This window comes from Ranitomeya imitator, chromosome 1 (genome assembly GCF_032444005.1).
Source record: "Ranitomeya imitator isolate aRanImi1 chromosome 1, aRanImi1.pri, whole genome shotgun sequence".
Classification (NCBI taxonomy): Eukaryota; Metazoa; Chordata; class Amphibia; order Anura; family Dendrobatidae; genus Ranitomeya; species Ranitomeya imitator.
This window is the reverse complement of record NC_091282.1, coordinates 300705335-300726580: the sequence shown is the minus strand read 5'-3', so window position 1 is coordinate 300726580 and position 21246 is coordinate 300705335. Positions and strand designations below refer to the sequence as shown.

The following is a 21246-nucleotide window of genomic DNA, read 5'->3' as shown; positions in this document are numbered from 1 at the left end:
CGATTGTGCTTTTGGCTGCTTTCTTGCCCTTATTTCATCCGGACCACTGGACGAACAGGTTTTGGTCCAACCTCCAACTTTCTATCTGTTGGAGGTAGAACAGGACCACTCGGACGTCCATTGTGTGAAAGGCCTCTTCTTTTGGATTAGAGGGATTTGGACAGAATGAGGGTAAAATGATGTCTTGATTTCTGTGGAAGTCTGAAACTACCTTAGGCATAAAGGAAGGGTCCAATTTGAGGATTATACTATCCATGGTTATGGTCAGGAATGGCTCCTGGACTGACAAGGCCTGTAGTTCTCCTATACACCTGGTGATCGCTACCAGTGAGACGGTTTTAAGGGTCAGGATTTTTAAGCTGGAGGCTGAAAGGGGTTCAAAGGGGTCACTGGTCAGACCTATTAAAACAAGGTTCAAGTCCCAAGGAGGAGTGTGGACGTGAAGTCTCGGACGGATTCTAGTTGCCAATGTTATGAATCGTTTGATCCACCGGTGGTTTGCTAGATCTTGGTCGAAGAAAGACTCAAGAGCTGACACCTGAACCTTTAGGGTACTAGGTGAAAGTCCCAGTTCCAAGCCCTTCTGGAGGAATTGAAGGATCTGTGCAATATTTGGGTTGAATGGATCCGGTTTGTTCGGGGAACACCATGATGAGAATTTTTCCATATTTTGCCATAAATGGCGTTCGTTATTGGCTTCCTACTCTTTTGTAAGGTTTCAATCACGTCCTGTGAGAGTTCTCTGGCTTTCAGGATCTTGGCTTCAGTAAACAGGCTGCCAACTTCAGCTTGTGTAGGTCCGGATGAAGCAGGGGACCCTGTTGAAGGTCACGTCTTTGGGGGGGAAGCAGAATCGGGCCTTCTAGACACATGCCTGTTAATGCGCTGAACCAGCTTCTCCCTTGCCACAATGGGGCTACCAGAATTGTTGTAACTTGATCTATCGGGATCTTCTGTAGTGTTCTGGGTAGCAATGGGATTGGCGGGAAGGCATAAGCCAGGACAAACTCCCAGGGGTGGGAGAAAGCGTCCAGTTCCTGCGCCTCGTTTGAGGAGGTCAGGGAGAAGAAGGTGTTTGATTTTGTACTCCGATTGTTGGCGAACAGGTACAATACCGGGAGTTCCCCACCTCCGGACCAAGGATAGGAATACATCCTGGTTTAGAGACCACTCTCCTGGATGGAAGTCCCTCCTGCTGAGGTAATCGTCTGGGAATTGTCCAATCCCTTTATATGTACTGCGGAGATGGACAGAAGGTGATTCTCCGCCCAGGAAAAAATCCTTCCAGCAGTTAACTTTAGGCTCGAGTGTCTTGTGCCCTCTTGGTGCCAGAGATAGGCCACAGTGGTCATGTTGTCGGACATCACCCGTACATGGTGACCTTGAATGAGGACAGATGCAGCTCTTAGCGCCTCCTCCACTGCCTTCAATTCCCTCAGATTTGAGGAGCTGTGTGTTATATCTGGGGGCCACAACCCCCGAAAGTGGGAGCCTTCGATCACAGCACTCCAACCTCTCTGGCTTGCGTCTGTTGTGAGTACTATGAGAAGAGTCTGATCCCAGCTGACTCCCCGATGTAGGTTTCGGGAGTTCAGCCACCATGAGAGGGAGGATCTTACACGAGTGGGAAGGGGAATCTTCCTGTTAAAGCCATCTGGTGTCCTCTTGAATACGTCAGGATGTGAGACTGAAGGATTCTCGTATGGGCTTGGGCCCAGGAGACTGCCTGGATGCATGATGTTAATGAACCCAGGATTGACAGAGTCTCTTAGAGTCGGGGTTTTTTGGCTTCTAAACCTGGAGATCCTGTGGACAAGATCAATCCGACGGTCCTTGGGTTGAAAGGACATCCTTTTCTCAGAGTCCAGAAGAACTCCTAGGAATTTCTTCTGTTGAGATGGCCGGAGATCTGATTTTGCCAAATTCAGGATCCACCCGAGTGACTTTAGAATATCGAGGACCTTCGTCACGTCCTGATTGAAGCGTGAAACGAATGGGGAGATGAGAAAGTCGTCCAAGTATGGAATGACACAGACCCCCTGTTGTCGAATAAAGATTACCGCTTCTGCCATGATCTTGGTGAAGACTCTTGGAGCAGACGAGACTCCGAAAGGAAGGACATTGAATTGGTAATGGCTGACCCGCTTGTTTGGGGAAATTGCGAATCTGAGGAACCTCCTGTGGTCTGGATGTATTGGCACATGGTAATAAGTGTCCCTCAGATCCAACATCGCCATTACCCAGTCCTGACCAATTAGCGGGATTGCTGATCTGATCGATTACATTATGAATCTTCGGTATTTTATTACCTGATTTAGAGGTTTATGATGATACGTTGTTTTCCAGAGGGTTTTTTTGCCAGAAAAAGATGGGAATAGTAACCTTCTCCTATTTCTCAATGTGGTACATGGGAAATCACCTCTGCTTGAAGCAGGCTTAGAATATCTGGCATCAGATATTCCCGAAGACCTGGAGACTGTAGAGAAGTGATGGTTAGACGGTGAGGAGGAGGAGTCTCGAATTCTAATCATAGGCCCTCCCGTATGGTACGCAGGACCCACTGATCCGTGGTGATCGTATGCCATTGGGAGAGGAAACCCGAGAGTCCACCTCCGACCGGAGAGCAGTCATTGCTTCTCAGAGGTCTGCTGAGGTTGGGGGACCAGGATATTTCTGGCTTTACCTCCCTTGGGGTAGCTCCACCGTCCCGATTTGCCCTTACCCTTGTAATTTTGTTGGGGGGCTTGGTCACGGGTGAATGAAAAAAAACCATTTCCTAGGGCTCTTTTGTTCCGGAAGGACTTACTTTTTATCTGAGGCTTTGTCCAAGATTTCATCCAGGACTGGCCCAAATACATAATGACCTTGGAAGGGAATACCACAAAGCTTGGACTTTGAGGTAATATCGCCTCCCCAGGATTTAAGCCATAAGGCCCTTCTATCCGAATTAGTGAGAACAGCGGATCTAGCGGCTACTCGTACTGATTCTGCGGAGGCGTCCGCGAGGAATCCAGTCGCCTTTTGAAGCAGTGGGAGAGAATTAAGAATCTCTTCCCTAGACGTACCTTGTACGAGTTGATTCTCTAAGGTACGTAGCAAGAGAAACAAGGATCTGGCTAGACATGTTGAGGCCACGTTAGATCTCAGTAAATTAGTTGAAGTATCCCAAGATTTTCTCAATAAGCTCTCAGTTTTCCGATCCATGTTATCTTTCAGCTGAGAGGAATCTTCAAAGGGTAGGGCCGTTTTTTTGGTTACCCTTGACACTTGAACATCTACTTTGGACATTTCCAGTAGAGAACAGTCTCCCTCAAGGGGGAAACGATTCTTAAACACCGATGGGACGTTTAACCCCTTTTCCGGTAGGCCCCACTCATGGAGGATAAGGTTTTCGATATTTTTGTGTATGGGGAATCCCTTCACAGTCTTAGGTTTCAAACCTCCAAACATGTCATCCTGTACGGAATGGCCCTCTACCTCCTCTTGTACCCACATGGTGCCCCTCACCAGGGAAACTAACTCTTTCATATCCTCGGAGGAGAAGAGATTTTATTGTCAGATTTGGAAGCAGAAGTAGAACCCTCATTCTTCCAAATGTCCTTTGAACCCGAGGTATGTATCTCGCCTGAGTCAGAGTCCGAAACTACCGGAGCCATCTTCCTTTTCTTAGGAGGGGGAGGTTGCGGTGTTGGGGTCGGAGAAAGGGCCGCCATGGAGGACTGAACCTCTTGTCTGATGAGGGTTCTGATGCGGTCCATGAGTGAGGGCTGTTCACTACGCAGAACTTCGTCTGTGCATGGTTGGCAGAGGTTCTTTTTATATGCGGAGGGAAGCTTCGACGCACATGCAGCACACTTGCGGCTGGGCATCTTATTTTTCCTAGGGGCAGGGACCTTGTTTCCCTAGAACGAGAGAGACTAAGTCACTTAAATTTAAATGGACAGCAAGGGACATCATCCCACTACTTACAGTAGGGGGGTGCACGCTGGGCTACGCAGGAGCAGAATGTAGGGGTTTGTTGCCGTCCATATAGTCAGTGGTCCAGACAGAGAGGGTCACAGACATAAGGTCTTACCTGGAGGCTTCCCCAGCCTGGAATAAATACTTTACCGAGGCGCCCAGTGAATTTGGTGCTCCTCCTCCTCATTAGAGTCCGTGGGGGGTCAGAGATGCCAGTCATGGCTGCCGCTGGATGTCCTAGGGGCAGGGACGTCGGCCGGCGCGCGCGGGAGCTGCCGCGTATGGGACTGAGAAAACCGGAAGTTCGGGTGCGCGTCACTTCCGGTACGCGAGTGCCACCACCAGCGTGGAGGAAGGAGGAAGTCGGGGAGCTGCAGGAGGATCCCGGAGCACTAAACCGCCCTTCTTTTGTCTCCCGAAAAAGGTGCAGGTAGGGTGGGTGAAGGTCCCAAGTCGCGCCATGGACGCGGAGATGGGAGCAGTCTAAAGGAGGAGGAGAGCAGAGCCCCCGACCTAGACTGCCCGGCTTCAAGGTAACAGCGCTCCCGATTGCCGGCCACGGCAGCACTATCAGAAACCTCTTCATGCCCCATAGGGGACAGGAAAAACACTGGTGGTTGCAGGAAGGGGAGGGGTATTTAACCTCTGTTTCCTGTCCCCTATTAGGGAGAGGAGACCTCCTCCGATACTGTTGTCGTGGAAGGTGACTGGAGAAAAAGGCAATTTTTCACTTGTACTGTCATCAGTATGGCGTTTATTATACAGCAGCAGCAAATACAGGTTCCTATGTTAAAAATCACAATGTATCTGTAAAAATCTGATATCATATGGTTCATCTGTATGGGATGTACTATTTTTTGTGCGCCCATAGGCTTAAATAGGCAAGTCTCATCCAAAACATGGAAGAGGACATTAGTCCATAAAAAAAAAAAATAAATAAAAGTTACTTGAACAACCTGATTGAATAATACTGATCCAAGGGCTCTTCATGGAAGGTCACATTGTCCACAGACAACATTCGGATCAAAAATACAGTATTGTGAACTTAGCCTTGAACTACCAAAAGTGCCGGCTCTTAAGCAGGTGTCCATTATTGGGGACATTTTTTTTTCTCTTCTTAAATCCACATATGGGCCTGATTCATGAAGGAGTTTTCTAAAGTTATCTGGGAAAAAAAAATCCCTACAAATTATGAAAAATGTTTGGTGTTTTTAGCAAGGTGTCAATTTTAACAAAATGCATGGGGCATGTGTTTGATGAGGTGTGGTCAAACCCACCCATCCAATTATTCAGAAGTTACACCGCCGTAAATATAGCCAGAGACGAATCCCAGGCTGTATGTATGCTGTGTACTGTGTAATGGCTGTGTGACCGTACAGGGACATCATATCCCTGTTCCTGGGCAGGGGAGGAAGCAAAAAACAGAGTGCACAGAAAGGATGACAGCCGCTGCTTTCTGTGAGGTAAAACAGGTGTAAAGACAGTAAGTAAATGTTTTACCTCACAGAAAAGGTGTAATACTTCAGAGTGAAGAGATCAATCTGAGTCATGGCAAACTTTAATAGTTTGTGCGTTAGAATATTTTCCTACATAGCGAGTGAAAGCAAGGAGAAACTTACCCGGGATTTGGCTTTCAGGAAAACATGGTTCTCCATATCTTTGCTAGACTTGTTGTGAGCTACTCCAGCTTTGCGCATAGCTTCTTCACTGGAATACAAGGTAAAACCATTCATTGAAAAGGTAAAAATCATCTGTACTTCTAGAGGAATCATTTTCTGAATGTGAAGATCAACCAGGTACAAATACTCTGTCATCTAATTTTAATGGCAGCGACACGGTAGTCACTTTGCTGTAGAGGAGCCACCCAGTGCTGCTCTGCATACTAATCATTTCAAAAACCTGACCTGCACATCCAAACATAGACTAAGTGTGAACAGGTGCTGAACCTAGAGTCGCCAACTCGTATATAGTTAAATAAATAAGGCAGCACACTGCAGCGCTAGAACATACAAACTTGAAATACGAAATTTGAACTGCATTACTGCACTAGAAATATGAAAAATGAGAGCATTTAGCGCATAAAATGGCCAATTTTATGTTTACCTGGTAGCCACTTTACGGCATCTCTCTTATACCAGGTCCTACGCTTGCCTTACCTCGCTGAGAATAAACGTCTCCATCTGAATGGGTACATGTGAAACCTCTTCCTAGACTAAAATTCTCTCTCTCTATGGAGGGGTATTGGACCTGCTGTAATTAAAACACCTGTGGCTAGAAGGCGGAGTGCACTCCGCCTTCTAGCCACAGGTATAAGAGAGATGCCGTAAAGTGGCTACCAGGTACACATAAAATTGGCCATAAAATATTTAACTGCATACTTATCAGTCAGGGTCTAGAGACGCAACATTGATGTTCTTCAATCAGGAGCTTTCGAGAAAACATTTTTTCAAGCTTTGGGAATTTAAAAGGAACCATGGGCAATCTTAGCGGTCACTGACTTTTCCTGATTTTGTCAGCCTCCACAGGATGCAGCTTGTAGTCAGAGCTCACAAACAATAACTTATGAAGGCTGAGCTTTCGAACTGGCTGTACACAGCAACAATGTAAAAACCAATATACACTATGATGACAATAGTGGAAGTCCTACCTTAATTACTGGGAATCCATTGATAATCTGATGTGGATGGGGCCAGATGTTTATTCTATGCTGGTTGAAAGGGAGTTTATCACTAAATACCCCAATGCCCCCATTGCTTTGTATGACAGCGTTATGTAACGCAGAGTAATAGTTTCCCTGGTGAGAGCCCAGGAAGTCATGAGAAGGGAAAATTGACATTTCACAGGGGATTAAGGTACCTTCACACTGAACGATATCGCTAGCGATCCGTGACGTTGCAGCGTCCTGGCTAGCGATATCGTTCAGTTTGACAGGCAGCAGCGATCTGGATCCTGCTGTGCCATCGTTGGTCGGAGCAGAAAGTCCAGAACTTTATTTCATCGCTGGACTCCTGCAGACATCGCTGAATCGGCGTGTGTGACGCCGATTCAGCGATGTCTTCACTGGTAACCAGGGTAAACATCGGGTTACTAAGCGCAGGGCCGCGCTTAGTAACCCGATATTTACCCTGGTTACCAGTGTAAACGTAAAAAAAACAAACACTACATACTTACATTCCGGTGTCTGTCCTCCGGCGCTGTGCTTCTCTGCACTGTCAGCGCCGGCCAGCCGGAAAGCAGAGCACAGCGGTGATGTCACCGCTGTGCTTTCCGGCTGGCGCTCACAGTCAGTGCAGAGAAGCACAGCGCCGGAGGACAGACACCGGAATGTAAGTATGCAGTGTTTGGTTTTTTTTACGTTTACACTGGTAACCAGGGTAAACATCGGGTTACTGCACGGCCCTGCGCTTAGTAACCCGATGTTTACCCTGGTTACTCGGGCACCGGCATCGTTGGTCGCTGGAGAGCTGTCTGTGTGACAGCTCTCCAGCGACCAAACAGCGGCGCTGCAGCGATCGGTATCGTTGTCTGGATCGCTGCAGCGTCGCTAAATGTGACGGTACCTTTAGTCTTGTATGCAGATATCCTAAAACTTGACAATACTTTGGCCTACACTGCTCCTTTAAAAATCATTTGAGGACCAAGGGAGAGATTTGTCCCATAGTTTTTAAGCTGAAGCCAATTTGATTGAATCAACTTAGAGTCCCTTAAAGATTTAAAGGGGTATCCCAGTGAAACTCTTTTCCGGATCAGAAGGTGAGTGACACCGATGACATGACTACAGGTAACTCTTAGGATGCGCGCATAATTGACAAGCATCATGCCACGGGTCTTACTCTAATGAGCAAGACCGGAACCCCGATACCGGCCAATCGTTAATGCATTCCACCCGGTAGCTGTACATGTGAGGGGGTGCTGGAATACCCTGCAAGAATCAATTTATTTAAAAAAAAAAACTACCCATGCAAAGTGTTTAACTTCCTTAATTTTCTATGTATGGCATTTGCCAACGGGCTTCCCTAGAAGACTTTCAATTCAGTCCGTTTTTTTCGTGATTCATTACAAATTGTAAGGCAAAATTTGAAGTAGCTACAAAAAGAAAAACTACACTACTCAGCACTGAATTGTAACGCCAAGAAGAAAAAGTTGTGTAATGATGGAAATCACAGGAACGAAAAAAAAAAAAAAAAAAAAAAGGAGATTTGTGTGTACTCACCGTAAAATCTCTCTCTCTTAGGGTACCGTCACACTATACGATTTACCTACGATCACGACCAGCGATATGACCTGGCCGTGATCGTAGGTAAATCGTAGTGTGGTCGCTGGGGAGCTGTCACACAGACAGCTCTCCAGCGACCAAGATGCCGAGGTCCCTGGGTAACCAGGGTAAACATCGGGTAACTAAGCGCAGGACCGCGCTTAGTTACCCGATGTTTACCCTGGTTACAAGCGTTAAACTAAAAAAAAAACAAACAGCACATACTTACATTCTGGTGTCCGTCAGGTCCCTTGCCGTCTGCTTCCCGCACTCAGTGACTGCCGGCCGTAAAGTGAAAGCACAGCCGCTGTGCTCTGCTTTCACTTTACGGCCAGCAGTCACAGTGCTGGAAGCAGACTGCAAGGGACCTGACGGACACCAGAATGTAAGTATGTGCTGTTTGTTTTTTTTTAGATTAACGCTTGTAACCAGGGTAAACATCGGGTAACTAAGCGCGGTCCTGCGCTTAGTTACCCGAGGTTTACCCTGGTTACAAGCGAACGCATCGCTGGATCGCATCGCTAGATCGGTGTCACACACACCGATCTAGCGATGACAGCGGGAGATCCAGCGATGAAAGAAAGTTCTAAACGATCTGCTACGACGTACGATTCTCAGCAGGATCCCTGATCGCTGCTGCGTGTCAGACACAGCGATATCGTAACGATATCGCTGGAACGTCACGAATCGTACCGTCGTAGCGATCGAAATGTTATAGTGTGACGGTACCCTTCGCCTCTAATTGGGGGACACAGGACCATGGGTGTTATGCTGCTGTCCACTAGGAGGCGACACTATGCATAATCTGACAAAGATTAACCATGGCTCCTCCTCTGCAGTATACACCCCTGGACGGCGTCAGCCTTCTCCAGTTTTGTGCAGAAGCATTAGGAGGAACGTAACATGAATAACACAATCATGCCTATAAGAAGGCAACTGTGTACGAGCTCAAGAAAACAATATGAGAACTCAACAGTAACAACGGCCCGGCAAGGGCAACAGGGTGGGAGCTGTGTCCCCCAATTAGAGGCTAAGAGAAAGATTTTACGGTGAGTAAACAAAAATCTCTTTTACTCTGTCGCCTCATTGGGGGACACAGGATCATGGGACGTCCCAAAGCAGTCCCTGGGTGGGAAGCAATGGACGAATATTGTGCAGACAGGCCCCTAAACTTGGGGCACCGCCACCTGCAGAACTCGTCTACCCAGGTTCGCGTCCGCTGAGGACTGGGTATGAACTCTGTAGTGTTTAGCAAACGTGTGTAGGCTAGTTCAAATGGCCGCCTTACACAGTTGTTGTGCCGAAGCCTGGTGCCGAATGGCCCAGGAGGCCCCTACCGCCCTTGTAGAGTGTGCCGTAATACCGGCTGGAAAAGGAGAATTCTTAAGGCGGTAGGCCTCTTGTATGGTGGATTTGATCCACCTGGCAAGGATAGCTTTGGAAGCTGGCAGACCCTTGCGGCCGCCTTCCGGAAGAAGGAAAAGAGAATCAGACCTCCGGAAGGACACAGTTCTAGACACATACTGTATATACTCGAGTATAAGCCAACCCGAGTATAAGCTGACCCCCTAACTTTGCAACGAAAAACTGGGAAAACTTATTGACTCTAGTATAAGCCTAGGGTGGAAAATGCAGCAGTTACCGGTAAATGTCAAAAATAAAAATAGATATCAATAAAAGTATAATTAATTGAGACATCAGTAGTTTTAGAATATCCATATTGAATCAGGAGCCCCATATAATGCTCCATACAGTTCATTATGGCCCCATAAGATGCTCCATACAAAATAGGCCCCATATAATGCTCCATACAGTTCATTATGGCCCCATAAGATGCTCCATACAAAATAGGCCCCATATAATGCTCCATACAGTTCATTATGGCCCCATAAGATGCTCCATATACAAATATGCCCCATATAATGCTCCATGCAGTTCTTTATGGCCCCATAGATGCCTCATATAATGCTCCATGCAGTTCTTTATGGCCCCATAGATGCCCCATATAATGCTCCATGCAGTTCTTTATGGCCCCATAGATGCCCCATATAATGCTCCATGCAGTTCTTTATGGCCCCATAGATGCCCCATATAATGCTCCATGCAGTTCTTTAAGGCCCCATAGATGCCCCATATAATGCTCCATGCAGTTCTTTATGGCCCCATAGATGCCCCATATAATGCTCCATGCAGTTCTTTATGGCCCCATAAATGCCCCATATAATGCTCCATGCAGTTCTTTATGGCCCCATAGATGCCCCATATAATGCTCCATGCAGTGCTTTATGGCCCCATAGATGCCCCATATAATGCTCCATGCAGTTCTTTATGGCCCCATAGATGCCCCATATAATGCTCCATGCAGTTCTTTATGGCCCCATAGATGCCCCATATAATGCTCCATGCAGTGCTTTATGGCCCCATATAATGCTCCATGCAGTGCTTTATGGCCCCATATAATGCTCCATGCAGTGCTTTATGGCCCCATAGATGCCCCATATAATGCTCCATGCAGTTCTTTATGGCCCCATAGATACCCCATATACAGGTCCTTCTCAAAAAATTAGCATATAGTGTTAAATTTCATTATTTACCATAATGTAATGATTACAATTAAACTTTCATATATTATAGATTCATTATCCACCAACTGAAATTTGTCAGGTCTTTTATTGTTTTAATACTGATGATTTTGGCATACAACTCCTGATAACCCAAAAAACCTGTCTCAATAAATTAGCATATTTCACCCATCCAATCAAATAAAAGTGTTTTTTAATAACAAACAAAAAAACCATCAAATAATAATGTTCAGTTATGCACTCAATACTTGGTCGGGAATCCTTTGGCAGAAATGACTTCTTCAATGCGGCGTGGCATGGAGGCAATCAGCCTGTGACACTGCTGAGATGTTATGGAGGCCCAGGATGCTTCAATAGCGGCCTTAAGCTCATCCAGAGTGTTGGGTCTTGCGTCTCTCAACTTTCTCTTCACAATATCCCACAGATTCTCTATGGGGTTCAGGTCAGGAGAGTTGGCAGGCCAATTGAGCACAGTAATACCATGGTCAGTAAACCATTTACCAGTGGTTTTGGCACTGTGAGCAGGTGCCAGGTCGTGCTGAAAAATGAAATCTTCATCTCCATAAAGCATTTCAGCCGATGGAAGCATGAAGTGCTCCAAAATCTCCTGATAGCTAGCTGCATTGACCCTGCCCTTGATGAAACACAGTGGACCAACACCAGCAGCTGACATGGCACCCCACACCATCACTGACTGTGGGTACTTGACACTGGACTTCAGGCATTTTGGCATTTCCTTCTCCCCAGTCTTCCTCCAGACTCTGGCACCTTGATTTCCGAATGACATGCAAAATTTGCTTTCATCAGAAAAAAGTACTTGGGACCACTTAGCAACAGTCCAGTGCTGCTTCTCTGTAGCTCAAAAGTGGCTTTACCTGGGGAATGAGGCACCTGTAGCCCATTTCCTGCACACGCCTGTGCACGGTGGCTCTGGATGTTTCCACACCAGACTCAGTCCACTGCTTCCTCAGGTTCCCCAAGGTCTGGAATCGGTCCTTCTCCACAATCTTCCTCAGGGTCCGGTCTCCTCTTCTCGTTGTACAGCGTTTTCTGCCACATTGTTTCCTTCCAACAGACTTACCATTGAGGTGCCTTGATACAGCACTCTGGGAACAGCCTATTTGTTGAGAAATTTCTTTCTGGGTCTTACCCTCTTGCTTGAGGGTGTCAATGATGGCCTTCTTGACATCTGTCAGGTCGCTAGTCTTACCCATGATGGGGGTTTTGAGTAATGAACCAGGCAGGGAGTTTATAAAAGCCTCAGGTATCTTTTGCATGTGTTTAGAGTTAATTAGTTGATTCAGAAGATTAGGGTAATAGGTTGTTTAGAGAACCTTTTCTTGATATGCTAATTTATTGAGACAGGTTTTTTGGGTTATCAGGAGTTGTATGCCAAAATCATCAGTATTAAAACAATAAAAGACCTGACAAATTTCAGTTGGTGGATAATGAATCTATAATATATGAAAGTTTAATTGTAATCATTACATTATGGTAAATAATGAAATTTAACACTATATGCTAATTTTTTGAGAAGGACCTGTAATGTACCATGCAGTTATGGTCCCATAGATGCTCCATATAATGCTCCATGCAGTTCTTTATGGCCCCACAGACGCTCCATATAGCATTGTGCCACATATAATGCTGCTGCACAAAAAAATAAAAAATAAAATGACATACTCCCCTCTCGTCGCTGCCCGCTGCTCCTCAGCATCCCGTCTCTCCGCACTGACTGTTCAGGCAGAGGGCGGCGCGCGCACTAATACGTCATCGCGCCCTCTGACCTGAACAGTCACTGCAGAGGACGCGGAAGACGGGGAGGTGGCAGAACGGCGAATGTGATATACTCACCTGCTCCCGGCGCTGTCCCTGCATGTCCCATGTCTCCGGGAGCGGCAGCTTCTTCCAGTAGTTAGCGGTCACGTGGCACCGCTCATTATAGTAATGAATATGCGGCTCCACCCCTATGGGATTGAAGTCCATATTCAAAACTTTAATGAGCGGTACCAGTGACCGCTGAACAGGGGAAGAAGCTGCCGCGCCCGAAGACCGTGGGACATGCGGGGACCGCGGCAGGAGAAGATGAGTATTTGACAGGCGTCGCTCCCTCTCACCCACCGACCACCCTTCCATGACCAGAGTATAAGCCGAGAGGGGCACTTTCAGCCCATTTTTTGGGGGCTGAAAATCTCGGCTTATACTCAAGTGTATACGGTATATATACGCAATTCCCTGACAAGGTCGGGCGTATGCAGAGCCTTTTCCACTCTATGAACCGGGACCAAAGGGAAGGCAGAGAAATTTCCTCATTGAGGTGGAAGTTGGACACAACCTTCGGAAGGAAGGATGGGACCGTACGGAGGACTACCTTGTCCTGGTGAAAAACCAGAAAGGGCCGTCTGCAGGAGAGTGCTGTCAGATCAGACACCCTGCATAGCGAGGGGATTGTCACCAGGAAAAAAAAAAACACCTTCTGGGATAGAAGGCGGAGCGGGACCTCCTTAAAGGGAAGGTGCCACCAGTTTTCTTGTATTTTGTTTTTTTGTGAAATTAAGCTTAAAATAGTAATTAAAATGTATTAATGCAATGTTTGCACTGTTTGCAAACATTTCTATATGAAAAATATTATATATTTTTCTACAAATATACATATTTACCACTAGGGGGAGCATTTTCCGTTTTAGACCTCAAGCAGCTATAGTAAGATTTAGCAGCTCTGCCCCAGGGATATTAGACCACCCAAAAGGGGAGGGAAATGGTGATGTCAGCAGTTACTGCCCCAATTTTGCTTCTAAGGGTACCGTCACACTATAACATTTTGATCGCTACGACGGTACGATTCGTGACGTTCCAGCGATATCGTTACGATATCGCTGTGTCTGACACGCAGCAGCGATCAGGGATCCTGCTGAGAATCGTACGTCGTAGCAGATCGTTTAGAACTTTCTTTCATCGCTGGATCTCCCGCTGTCATCGCTAGATCGGTGTGTGTGACACCGATCTAGCGATCTAGCGATGCGATCCAGCGATGCGTTCGCTTGTAACCAGGGTAAACATCGGGTAACTAAGCGCAGGACCGCGCTTAGTTACCCGATGTTTACCCTGGTTACAAGCGTTAAACTAAAAAAAAAAAAAAAAACAGCACATACTTACATTCTGGTGTCCGTCAGGTCCCTTGCCGTCTCTGCTTCCCGCACTGTGACTGCCGGCCGTAAAGTGAAAGTGAAAGCACAGCGGCTGTGCTTTCACTTTCACTTTACGGCCGGCAGTCACTGAGTGCGGGAAGCAGACTGCAAGGGACCTGACGGACACCAGATGTAAGTATGTGCTGTTTTTTTTTTTTTTAGTTTAACGCTTGTAACCAGGGTAAACATCGGGTAACTAAGCGCGGTCCTGCGCTTAGTTACCCGATGTTTACCCTGGTTACCCAGGGACCTCGGCATAGTTGGGCGCTGGAGAGCTGTCTGTGTGACAGCTCCCCAGCGACCACACTACGATTTACCTACGATCACGGCCAGGTCATATCGCTGGTCGTGATCGTAGGTAAATCGTATAGTGTGACGGTACCCTTACAGTAAGAATGAAGAGCAGCATCACAGGGTAGCACCATTTTGTGTGTGACTGCCCTGTGACCTGCTATCACCTGCAGTTACTGCATCAGAGGCGCAGCTTGTTTACGGAGGAGAAGAACACAGTGGGCTCAGCAGCATTTTTTGTGAATAACATTCTTGCCATCCCCCTTCCCCCACCTTAATCCCTGTCCTGTCAGCTGCCCTCCTCTCTCTCCAGGTGTCACCTCCCTCTCTGCAGGCTGTGAGTGCAGCTTACTGGAGATCACAGGGGCTGTGTGTGAGGGGGAGGCAGAGACACAGCAGGAGAAGCACACAGGGCAACATGTGAGGAGCAGAGGATGTGTGCCTGCTTGGAGTACAGAGGAGCAGTGAGGGCTTCTTCTGTCCTGCGATAGAGAGCACAGGGCTATAATAAAATGGCAGCTAGTCACACCTACAGCAGTGAGTTGTGCAGCCCACAGAGGCGTGCCCAGCTCACTGCTAATGCTGCTGCATTGTTACAGATAGGGTCCGAGCTGGTCTATTATCTCCTATGTCCATGGGGTGCTGTAATCTGACACTGATAGGGCCCTGCTACTACTGCAAAACCAAGATGTCAGCCCCCAGTGCATTCTTTAAACTCATATAACACATGATATCTGTTTCACATGCATTTCAAACTTGCTAATAGCAGCATGTTATGCTACATTACAGTGATTTATTCTACAAACGCGGTACCTTCCCTTTAAGGGGTTCGAAGGGTGGTTCCTGCAATGCTGTCAGGACCAGATGGAGGCCCCACATTTCTAGTGGTCGTCTGTAGAGGGAACCAATCGGGAAAACCCCCTGAAGAAAAGTCCTTACTTGCGGCTTGGTAGCAATGCGCCTTTGAAAAAGCACTGAGAGGGACAGCCTGGCCTCCAGACCCGATTGGAGAAAACCAGGTAGTTTAGGGAAGGAATAAGGGAATGGGGTCTGGCCGCGAGATTCGCACCAGATAAAGAGAACTTTCCAGGTGCGGTAATAGATCTTGGCAGAGGCTGGCTTCCGTGCCCTGATCATGGTCTTAATGACGTCCGTTGAGAGCCCTGCCTGGGTTAGAACCCAGGTTTCAAGGGCCACGCTGTCAAATTGAGAGCCCCTAAGTTCTGGTGGTAGAACAGGCCTTGTGATAGAAGATCTGGGCGGTCGGGCTTTGACTGGCCTGCTTTTGACTGCCAGGTCTTGTCCGACCTTTGCGTCGACCGTGAGTTGTCCCTGCATGGGGAACGGTTACGATTTTGTGCTGGACGTGAGACAGACCAGCCCGAAGAATTCTGAAAGGATCGGAATCGGGTTTGGTTACGCTTCTTGTAAGTGTGTTTAGGTTTTAGTTGCGGGAGAGGGTACTCTTATCCCCAGTGGCGTTGGATATCACGGTGTCCAACTTTTCACCGAAAAGTCGCCCACAGATACGGGAGGTGCGTGAGGGACGACTTTGAAGCTGCATCCACTTTCCATTTCGCAGCCAGAGGATACGCTGAATTGTGATGGCGTTTGATGCTATCCCCGCTACGCCCCTTGCTGAATCCAGAGCTGCATGAAGCATGTAATCTGCTACAACTGCTATTTGAACCGCTTGGTCCGACAGTTCGGGAGCAGATGCTTGGAGGCCAGCTTGTAAATATTTGGCCCAAGCCAGGATGGCCTTGGCAGCCCAAACTGAAGCGAACGCGGGAGCCAGGGAGGCCCTTGCCGCCTTGAAAATTGAACGAGCCATGCGTTCTACCTGTCGGTCTGCTGTGTCCCTGACGGTTGAGCAACCTGGCAGTGAAAGGAGGGTCTGTGCTGCTAGTCTAGAGACTAGGGGGTCCACTTCAGGTGGATCTGTCCATTCCTTGGTGTCCTTCTGTGGGAAATGGTACCTTGCCCCTTGCCTCCAGATTTTTGCGATTAGCGAATTTATTTTTTTTTTTTTTTCCCTCAGGCTGAGAGAGCTGCTTTTTAAGGATCACCTTAAACTCTGGGTGGTTAGAGAAAACCTTAGGCGGCTTCATAGCTCCTTCAAAGGAAATCTTGTGTTCTGGGGCCTCTGGTGGCGGATCAGAAATGTCCAGCACCTGATGGATGGAAGAGATTATGTCCTCAACTGTATTGCTAGGGGGGATTGGGATCAGGGACCCCTCCATTTCCTTGTCTGAGTTGGAGTCACAGATGCCTTCCGAATCCTGTGTATCAGAGGCGTCCCCTGCTGGGTGAGCTGGGGCAGAGGCCTTCTCTGGTCTGGGATTGCGGAGATCTGCATTGTCTGTCACTGGAAGAGGACGGTCTAGATGACCTGGAACTACGGTGTCTCTCCCTAGAAGGGGATGACCTTGTGCTATGGGATGACGCAGATGGATTAGATGCCCAGAAAGGCTCCAGGCCGGCACGGAAGTCCGGGAGGGGGTTGGATCTGAACCGGACCCCCGGATTTAAAGGCAGGATAGCGGTGGGGCTATAAGCGGAAGGGGGGACCTGTGAGGGGTTGCCCTGAGGCAGTATAGAGCTGGTGCTGCAGCAAAGACAGGGGCGCAGGGAGCCCTGTGTCTTTATTGTGCCATGCCTGCCTGCACTCCCCCCGGCCCCGACAGGAGCCCGCAGCTGGGCTGGGGTCCCTGGATGCAGGCGCAGTGTGCTGGCCCATTGCTGGGAGCTGCAGAGTGATGCCTGTACAGGCCCTACCTGAGGTGTCTCAACCTAATGCCCCCGAAGGGGGATTAGGGAGGGTGCTGCTGTCACCATCAGGGGGCTTTATCCTCGCCTCGACCTCAACCCAGAAACCAAAAGGAATTGGGGAAGGAGGGGGGGGGGGGGGAGTCTCGACTTCGAACCAGCACCCGAGGGACTGGGGAAGGAGCGACATGGGAAACAGCCATCTCGACTTCAACCAGGCACCCCGTAATAGAGGGACGAGGAAGGAGCCATGCCGGGAGTCTCGCAGGAGACCCACTTTTCTTCATCTGTAATCACGCCGGAAAAAAACGGAGTAAAGAAAAAAATTTTTTAGGTATGCCTCCTATGCGACACTAAGCAAAAACTGGAGAAGGCTGACACCGTCCAGGGGTGTATACTGCAGATGAGGAGCCATGGTTAATCTTTTTCAGATTATGCATAGTGTCGCCTCCTATTGGACAGCAGCATAACACCCATGGTCCTGTGTCCCTCAATGAGGCGACAGTAATTAGAACATTTTCAAAGCAACTGGATTTACTGGATTTAGGCTACGTTCACATTAGCGTTTTGCATGTTTGCGTCGGGCGTCGCAGCGGCGACGCATGCGTCATGCGCCCCTATATTTAACATGGGGGATGCATGGACATGCGTTGTGCGACGCATGCGTTTTTTTGCCGCAAGCGTCGGGCACAGAAAACGCAACAAGTTGCATTTTTCTTGCGTCCAAATTTCGGCAAAAAACGACGCATGCGTCGCAAAACGCAGCGTTTTTGCGTGCGTTTTGATCTGCGTTGTGTCGCCGACGCAGCGGCGCACAACGCAAATGTGAACGTAGCCTTACAGAAGTGCCAAGTGCAGAAATATCCACACCAACTCACGACTTTGTGTACATATCGTGTACTGAAAAATGGGGAAAAAAAATCCAAGTGCGGTGAAATTGCAAAAAAAAAGTGCAATTCCACAGATTGGCTTCTTTTTCTTTTTTTAACCATGTTCACTAAATGCTTAAACTGCCCAGCCATTATGAATCTCCTTGTCTTCACGAGTTCGTAGACACTAAACTAGGTTCTAATGTCTAGGTTCTCTTATTTACCGTAAGTGGTGAAAAATAATCCAAAATTTAATTTAAAAAAAGGCGCCATTTTACGAGACATGTAGCGTCTCCATTGTGATCTTGAGCTGGGTGAGCTTATTTTTGCACGCTGAGCTGACATTTTATTGATACCATTTTGGTGCATATACGATCTTTTGATCGTCAGTTATTGCATTTTACTGTAGCAGCGACCAAAAAAAAAAACCTTAAGGCTATGTTCACACGCTGCGGATCCGCAGCTTTTTCGCAGCTGCGGGTTGGCAGCAGTTTCCCATGCGTTTACAGTACAATGTAAACCTATGGGAAACGCAATCCACAGGGCACATGCTGCGGAAAAAACCGCACGGAAACGCAGCGGTTTACATTCCACAGCGGTTTTACACCTGCTCCATAATAGAAAACTGCAGGTGTAAAACCGCAGTGGAATCCGCGGTAAATCCACAGGAAAAACACTGTTTTTGCCCTGCGGATTTATCAAACCCGCTGCGGAAAAATCCACAGTGGACCATTCTACGTGTGCACAAACCCTAATTCTGACGTTTAGAATTTTCTCTCAATACGTACGCCGTATATATATAGTAACTAAATGTGTATATTTTACTTTTATTTTGAACGGGGCGATTGAACCTTTATATTATTTTTACTTTTTGCATGCGTCAATAGTCTCCATGGGAAACTACAACCTGCAGTACATCTCCTCTACTACAAAGAGGTGATGATCAGATCGCTTGTGTGTAGCAAAAATGCTCACTTGCTATGAGCGCCGACCACAGGGTGGAACTAATGGCAATCTGGCTATGACAACTGTAGAGGTCTGCTGGAGACTTCTGGTTGTCATGTCGACCCATTGCTGACCCGCGATCATCTGACGGGGTCAACGATGGGCGGGATTAGCAACGAGTTTCCGGTAATCTCAAGTTAAATGCCGCTATCAAAGATTGACATATAACTAGTTAACAACCGTGGGTGGATCGCGATTCCATCCATGGCTGTTGCGGACACATGTCAGCTGTATAGATCAGCTGTCATGTGCCCAGAAATGTGCAGGCTCAGCACAGGAGCCGACACCAAACAGGGGGGAGTCCAGCATCGGCATACTATTACGCCCAGTGTCGGAAAGGGGTTAATGGTTCTCCGATCAATGTTCTGCCACACTGAATGCAGTTAGGAACACAAATAATCCAAATCGAATGCTGGTAGCTCCCTGTACAATTGCTGACCAATGACGTCAAGATGTGCTCGATTGAAGCCAAGCCTGGAGACGCCGCAGGCCATGGTGGAATGTTTAGGCCATACAGGCAGCTCATAGCAGAAGCAATATTCAGAATGGCGTTGTCATGTTGAAAACGGATCCTGGTACACTTGGGAAAAATGATGGGCGCCGCAGAGTGCAGCCATACCCCCCTCTCTCCTCAGATGGGCGCCGCAGAGTGCAGCCATACCCCCCTCTCTCCTCAGATGGGCGCCGCAGAGTGCAGCCATACCCCCCTCCCTCCTCAGATGGGTGCCGCAGAGTGCAGCCATACCCCCCTTCCCTCCTCAGGTGGGTGCCGCAAAGTGCAGCCATACCCCCCTCCCTCCTCAGATGGGCGCCGCAGAGTGCAGCCATACCTCCCTCCTCAGGTGGGCGCCGCAGAGTGCAGCCATACCCCCCTTCCCTCCTCAGGTGGGTGCCGCAGAGTGCAGCCATACCCCCCTTCCCTCCTCAGGTGGGCGCCGCAGAGTGCAGCCATACCCCCCTCCCTCCTCAGGTGGGTGCCGCAGAGTGCAGCCATACCCCCCTCAGATGGGTGCCGCAGAGTGCAGCCATACCCCCCTCCTCAGGTGGGCGCCGCAGAGTGCAGCCATACCCCCCTCCCTCCCTCCTCAGGTGGGCGCCGCAGAGTGCAGCCATACCCCCCTCCCTCCTCAGGTGGGTGCCGCAGAGTGCAGCCATACTCCCCTCCCTCCTCAGGTGGGCGCCGCAGAGTGCAGCCATACCCCCCTCCCTCCTCAGGTGGGCGCCGCAGAGTGCAGCCATACCCCCCCTTCCCTCCTCAGGTGGGCGCCGCAGAGTGCAGCCATACCCCCCTCCCTCCTCAGGTGGGCGCCGCAGAGTGCAGCCATACTCCCCTCCCTCCTCAGGTGGGCGCCGCAGAGTGCAGCCATACCCCCCCCCCCTTCCCTCCTCAGGTGGGCGCCGCAGAGTGCAGCCATACCCCCTTCCCTCCTCAGGTGGGCGCCGCAGAGTGCAGCCATACTCCCCTCCCTCCTCAGGTGGGCGCCGCAGAGTGCAGCCATACTCCCCTCCCTCCTCAGTTGGGTGCCGCAGAGTGCAGCCATACCCCCCTCCCTCCTCAGGTGGGCGCCGCAGAGTGCAGCCATACCCCCCTCCCTCCTCAGTTGGGTGCCGCAGAGTGCAGCCATACCCCCCTCCCTCCTCAGGTGGGCGCCGCAGAGTGCAGCCATACCCCCCTCTCTCCTCAGATGGGTGCCGCAGAGTGCAGCCATACCCCCCTCCCTCCTCAGGTGGGCGCCGCAGAGTGCAGCCATACCCCCCTCCCTCCTCAGTTGGGTGCCGCAGAGTGCAGCCATACCCCCCTCCCTCCTCAGGTGGGCGCCGCAGAGTGCAGCCATACCCCCCTCTCTCCTCAGATGGGTGCCGCAGAGTGCAGCCATACCCCCCTCCCTCCTCAGTTGGGTGCCGCAGAGTGCAGCCATACCCCCCAGGTGGGTAGATAGTAGACGATGGCAGCATACACAGACCTGACGGGCAGATCTCCATAGACCGTATCTGACCGCTATAGTTCCCTGAATCACCAGCAATGTGAACTCTCCCGGTACTGCTGGGCAGCACGTTGAAGACAGTGAGAGGGCTGCGGCCTAGCCCCGGTGCAGGGCGTCCCGGCTGTGCACTTACATCTGGCTGACCAGCTTCTGCCTGAAGCCCGCGCTCCGCCAGTCACTGTCAGGGGCCGTCACCTCCATCCTGGTTTCTGGCGCTCTCTTCCGAGTGAGAATCGCAGCTCCAAGCAAAGCGGAAGTGTCGCAAGGCAGCGTGGGACTTTGTTCAGTGAAAAGGAGAGAGCGGCGAGTACACGCCCACAGCCAGCAGCAGAGCGGCTGACC

The 21246-nt window shown here is 49.3% G+C and overlaps 1 protein-coding gene across 5 annotated transcripts in view; it reads right to left on the bottom strand.

Moving 5' to 3' along the window:
* Positions 1-21209, bottom strand: part of MED15 (mediator complex subunit 15) — a 106028-nt gene extending 84819 nt beyond the window's left edge. For 2 of the 5 annotated variants that reach the window (XM_069757263.1, XM_069757287.1), the window contains exons 1-2: positions 21038-21200; positions 5580-5667 (exon numbers count right to left, since the gene is read on the bottom strand). In XM_069757263.1, the coding sequence (XP_069613364.1) occupies positions 5580-5667; positions 21038-21105 (156 nt within the window). In that variant the 5' untranslated portion in view covers positions 21106-21200. Of the gene's footprint in view, positions 1-5579; positions 5668-21037 lie in introns of all 5 variants that reach the window. The other 3 variants (XM_069757278.1, XM_069757272.1, XM_069757296.1) reach the window with 3 other exon arrangements.
* Positions 21210-21246: the final 37 nt, after the last annotated feature.